The 6,220-nt window shown below is 36.9% G+C and overlaps 1 protein-coding gene across 1 annotated transcript; it reads right to left on the minus strand.

Moving 5' to 3' along the window:
• Positions 1-3,851: 3,851 nt before the first annotated feature.
• On the minus strand, positions 3,852-6,036 carry LOC306878212 (leukocyte elastase inhibitor-like; the record flags this gene model as incomplete). The annotated part of the gene is made up of 6 exons (XM_079430410.1): positions 3,852-4,250; positions 4,393-4,560; positions 4,662-4,804; positions 5,042-5,159; positions 5,241-5,420; positions 5,869-6,036. 6 exons carry the CDS (start codon positions 6,034-6,036, stop codon positions 3,852-3,854), a joined length of 1,176 nt encoding a protein of 391 aa, XP_079286536.1.
• Between the last annotated feature and the right edge of the window lie 184 nt (positions 6,037-6,220).

Genomic DNA, 6,220 nt, shown 5'->3' on the forward strand with positions numbered 1-6,220 from the left:
AACCGCTTCCGTAAACAAGCTGACGTCATCAGAGCTGCGCCGGAACATGTCCCAGTCTGCGTCATCTAGCGCGTCCTGCAGAGCGGCCACCGATTGGTCCGTCCAGCGTTGGACCTCCCTCTGCACCGGGGCTTCCTGTTTCAGCCTCTGTTTGTAAACAGGCATGAGGAAGATGGCGGCGTGGTCCGATTTCCCAAACGGTGGTTGTGACTGTGCCTTGTAGCTGTTCTTGTATGGGGTGTAACAGTGATCTAATGTCCTTTCGCCCCTGGTGGGGCAGCTGATGTGCTGATGGAAGTTCGGCAGTGCACGCTTGAGGTTGGCACTGTTGAAATCTCCCAAAACAATGAATGCGGCGTCCCGGTGCTGTGTCTGGTGAAGGTGTAGTGTTTCATGTAAATCCCATATCGCAGTGTCCGTGTCCGCTTGAGGTGGAATATAAACGGCACTGACGATGACCGAGCTAAATTCCCGAGGGAGATAAAAAGGGCGACATTTGATGGTCAGAAGTTCAAGATTCGGTGTGCAGGAGCGTGAGAGGGGAACAATGCTCGCGCCGTCACACCAGTGTTTGTTCACCATCAGACATACTCCACCTCCCCTAGTCTTCCCCGAGTCCAGCGTTCTGTCCATGCGGTAAACCGAGAAGAACTCGGCCGGCTGGATGGCGTGGTCTGGTACCGCTGGGTTCAGCCATGTCTCGGTGAAGCAGAGAAGGTTGCAGTCCCGAATGTCCCTCTGGAACCTGACTCTTGCCCTGAGGTCATCGAGTTTGTTATCCAGCGACTGGACATTGGCGAGCAGGACACTTGGTAAGGGAGCGCGGTGTGCGCGCTATATATATATATATATATATATATATATGAAATGCTTACCTTTTCAAAGTTTTGAGTTTGAATGAAGCTCAGCTGTGATTGGACGGGTGACGTCACAGCCGCGGGTTTTGAATCTTTTTAGGAAACACTAAAAATATATATTTTGCCATAGCCCAAGTAAAAGTTATTACATTAAAAAGGCGTAATGTAGGCGTAATATGAAAAATGTATGTACAATGAAAAAATTATATTTCTTAAGATAAGTGGTTGCAATCCATTTATTTTAGCTACATTTAAATAAAAATGTTGAAAGTTAGTCAACTAAATTCGTTTATTTCAATGTAGCTAAAATAAATGGATTGCAACCACTTTCTTTAAACAAATGTAGCAAATTCAATGAATTTTTTTTCTCTCCAGTGAAATAGTAAATATTAAATATATTTACTATTGTTTATGTATTTATTTGTTTAGCTTTTAATTATTTATAATAACCTACAGCCCTATACTCTATAAACATATTTTCTCCAAAAACATCATTTAATAAGTAAGTAAAAGAAAACGCTTGTTTCAAGTCTGTTCAATGCAGTCATGTTTGAACAGGAAACCTGATATATGATGATAAATCAAAAGGAATTGTTTAAATAAAGTGAACAGCATCAAAAATCTTTTCTTCAGTGAGCAGTGTTCTTTATCATTCTTGTAATAACATGACTCTTAAAAGGAGATGAGTGATGGAAATGAATTAATAAGTGATGGAAATTATGACCCTGATGGCTTTCAAGTGTGAGGATGGGCATCTTCTGCTTCCACTAAAGAGTGTGTGTGTAAGAGATTCATTTTAGAGATGTTCAGCTAAATATATCCTGAACATTTACATATTGTCTCATAATGTATTTGCTGTCCATCCACAATCACTCAAATGGAAATGTGTAATTATTAGGTCTAAGGACAAACTGTATGTCATTCCACTTCCAAACAATATTGAAAGAGACAAAAAACTAACTCCTGGGGAACTACTTCTGCAGCTTTATACAGATATCAATGCTAATTGTTGTTTTTCAGCTTTATTTCTCCATACAATTTATAAGGATGTTATAATAATACAGTGATATAATATTAATGCAGAGTGCATGAACTTCAGTTTTTGGCCTTGCAATATAGACAGTGTTTACTTGACTGTACACTTTATAATGCATTCACTTTATTGGTTTATTTTATTCTTTACTTTCTGAAAGCAATGTATGCCCAAGTAATTAAGTAAATTCCAAGCATGAAGAAGTAAACTTAAAAATGACTCAAAAATGTACAACTACAGGTTATTTAATAATGTACTCTGAAAGTACACTTTCAATGCATTGTTACAAAGATCATTATCAGCACACAGTTAAAAAATATTCATAAAATATATTTAAGTAAAATGCAAATAAATATACTTATAAAAAATGTACAGAAATTTAAATTCAAGCATATTTTTGTAAAATATGTTTTTTTAGAAAATATACTAAATTACAATTATTTTAAAGTGTGTTAAAAGTTGTATTTTGAAAATAGTCAAAAGTATGCTGCTAATATACTTTATGTATATTTAAAAATAGTACATTTTTTGTTATTATTATATTTGCAATGTACTATTAAAACAGGGAATCTATTACAAATACAATAAAGTATACTTTTTTTCACTAGGGCAGCCTTAGAGAGATCTCCTGCAGCATAAGAATATGTGGGCATGGAGAGAGCCGCAACAGAGGGCTTTTGAGAACATTAAACAAGATTTAAGTACACCGCTAGCTCTGTATGACCTGAAAGCACCCACAGTTGTCTCAGCAGATGCATCATCATATGGTCTGGGAGCTGTGTTGCTACAAATTCAAGGTGACAAACAGCTTAAACCCATAGCTTATGCATGAAGAGCACTCACAAACACAGAACGGAAATATGTGCAAATCGAAAAGGAGGCTCTAGCTGTCACCTGGGCTTGTGAGTGCTTCTCAGACTTTCTGGACTTTCATCCTTTAGAAGGATGTAGTAGCACTTGAGTCATACTATCCAAAACCAAAACCTTATATAACCGTCAAAAGTTAGATATTATTAATCACTCAAACCTCTTTATCTAAACCGCTCTAGGTCTTAAAGCCAGTTTCGCACATCCGCCATGTTGTTTGTAGTTTTTAACCCTTTTTATTCATGTTTGTAGTTCATGGGTTGTGAAATGAAATATTAGTCAACAGAGGGTGAATTCCATTTAACTTTTAGATATACAAACTCACGAACTTGGGAATATAAACAAGGGATGTTTATACTGACAGACCATCATCCCCTTAATTATGACAGAGCGAGCGAGTCTACTGAGTGCCATATACCATAATGCAACACAACTGTGATGTCATAGCACATCAAGTTTCATTTACCCCCACACAGCTCTGTTTGACATTAATTATTTTGAGATTTAACTGCATAGCTTAATACTTTTTGCTCCTTAAGATAACTGTTTGTTGCACAGTTTATTATATTGATATTTTATTGGTTTGTGTAATTTTATAGGCCTATATTTTCTCTAACATGTCAAGCACGGATCTACAAACTGTGATGCAGCATATGTTTATATTTTCTGTTTCTTCTCTGCATTTGTCCTCTTCTCTAGCTTGCTTCTTAATCTAATTGTCTGATTAACCTGCTATTGTATATTATGAATATTGTTGGCTCTTTGAAAAATTGCTTTTGCTCCATAAATGCACAAATGTTTTAAATTCGTCACACAAATTTGTAGAAGAATGGTTTGGGATTTGTACATTTTGCTTATGTAAAGTAGAACCTACTAGTGTAATTGAAAAAAGAATATGTTGAAAAGTTTTATAAAAAAATATATAGATATTTTCCAATTTTGTTTAAAATTTTCTGTTTTGTAATGAAACTCAAGAATCAGTGCTGTGAAAGTATGCCGAAATAACACTCAATTATTTACTAGAGCCTTTATTTATTAGAGGAACATGTGGAACTAGAATTTTCACTCCATTAATCACTCCATCATTACCATATTTAAGGAGAACAGAAGCGTCCAAAAAACAGAATGCTGTTGGAAGGATTATGACGGATGAAGAAAAGGAACGGATGGTCTGCAATAAAGGTTTCTTGCATTGAGGCTGTAAAACCGACAGTGGCGGTGGCTGCAGCCGCTTCGGTTCCTTCCTCGTTTACTTCAACAAAGGCTTTATGAATCACCCCCGACAGCATCAGGTCGTTGTTGGGCGACATGCCTGAAAGATTCACCTTCTGCCCATCAAACACATCCTCCATTCCCATGCTGATCAGAAGACTCTTCATGTCATAGGTTTGCTCCATCTTAAATCTGGGCAGAGATACTTCAACTTCTTGTTGACGCATCATGCTGGGTTTGGTCCACTCCATGAGCTTCTCGTAGGTCAGTGCCTTTTCAAGCTGGATAATAAGAGAGTTGTGTTAATGTGTGTCTATTTGTTTTTCATTTAAAAATACTTTAATAATGCATACAGCCATACCGACTTTTCAAAGACACATATTTAATGCCTCATTAACCAGCCATAAATCTCTGCTGTCTCACCTTCTGAAGGCCAGTGGTTTGGTCTTGAATCTCATTAGGAAGGATGATCAACATACTGAGATTCTTCCCGACATACGGCAGCTCCAGAACCTGACTGTCCAACTCTGGGATGAAGGTCAGAGGAAACTTTGACTTCTGTTGCATCATCTTCACTGGTTTAGTTTGAGTCTGCAAAGCATTAAGAGATTAATAGAAATATGTCACAAATCCTCATATTTCATGACTGTTAGGAATATAAAAAAAAAAAAAAAAAGAGCTTGAAATCTCACCTTGTTCAGTTTAAACTGTTCATCTCTGGTGGCTTGCTTTGGGAATTTCTTCTCCCAGTTCCCCTTGAAGTAGATGGCGTTCACCAAGACCAGTTTTGTTGTGTCACGGACACTTGACGGTTTCAACAAGTCCTTGATCTTCTCTAAAAATCAAATAGCAACATTAAACTAAATTAAACAGTGACTTTAATGCACTTTTTGTTTAGCCATTACATTTATATTTTTATTAGAACTGTGTCGTGAGCTTTGAGACAGATTCTTTAATAGCTGAACTCAAGAAACATATGTTGCTGTACCTAAGATGCAGCAAAAAACATAAAATAATAATTATTTGGTGAATAAGTTTAAAATTCAGATAAAATTCATGCTGTTTTTTTTACCTTGAGTGTTTTTCTCCACCCATTTGTTGATGTTGAGACGTGCAGCCTCTGATTTCTTCTTGAAGTCCACCTCCTCCAGTCCGGCTTCATAGTATCTTTGTGCATCATTAAGGAATTTCTGTAACATAGGGTGAATATTTCCTAAACCTTGTCGTTTAATACCATGAGCAAACCTTGAATTATTTCATTTGAGTCTTACCTCAACAAACTGGTAGGATTGCTCTCCGTAGAGCCGGTTAGCAAGACTCAATGCGTACGGGACTCCTGGTTTCTTCAGTTCACTCATGAGCTTGTTGAAGCTGGAATGAATTTGGTCGGCTGAAACATTAGGAGCTGGAGTCGCGGCGCCAGGTTTTGGAGGATTGTTAAAGCTCAAGACCTACACAGTGTTGTTGAGGTAGAATTGATAAAGACAACTATTCTGATAATTTCAACATCTATTGTAAATTCACTGCTCAGATAAATAAATAAATAAATAAATGTACTGCCAAATCTTTCTCAGTTCATTAAGATGAGATGCACTGTAGTATTAAAGCAGCCAGTGGACACACCACATACTGACTGACTGCTACTTTTGATATTGACCATCGCTCTAGAACTCATTATTCCATTTTTGTTCACCAAATGTCTGTGAAATTTGTTCCTTTTATGTCTCAGTTGTTGAATCTTTCTATGTTCATACAAATATTTACACATAAGTAATTTGATGGAAAAAGCATTAGAATATTGGATGATATTACGTTTTTGCTGAGTTATATATTGTATATATTATATATATTCTGAACAACTGGCCACAAAAAGAGCTTAAGTCATAAATGTGAGATCACCTTAAACATCTGCGCCGCTGTGTTTCCTTTTGCTCCGAGCGACACCATGGCCAGAGCCGAGGAGACGCTGATCGGAGAGTAGAACACATTTCCTGATTTGTTTTCTCCGCTGATCTTCTTGAACAGATTGAGAGAGAATCGTGTGTTTGCTGCAGACAAGCGCTCCATTTTCACAAGCTGAGCAAGAAATAGATGTTGTTTAAATAACAGCAGATGTTCTTCATCATTAAAACAAGTTAGTTCTATTAGATCTGATTTAATTCTTATAAATATACCATCTACATTCCATATACAGAAAACTACATGAGTTCAGGAAAAACATTACCTGGAATAATCAGCAGAAATGATGAAG

Source organism: Barbus barbus, assembly GCF_936440315.1.
Source record: "Barbus barbus genome assembly, chromosome: 12".
In the NCBI taxonomy this organism is placed as follows: domain Eukaryota; kingdom Metazoa; phylum Chordata; class Actinopteri; order Cypriniformes; family Cyprinidae; genus Barbus; species Barbus barbus.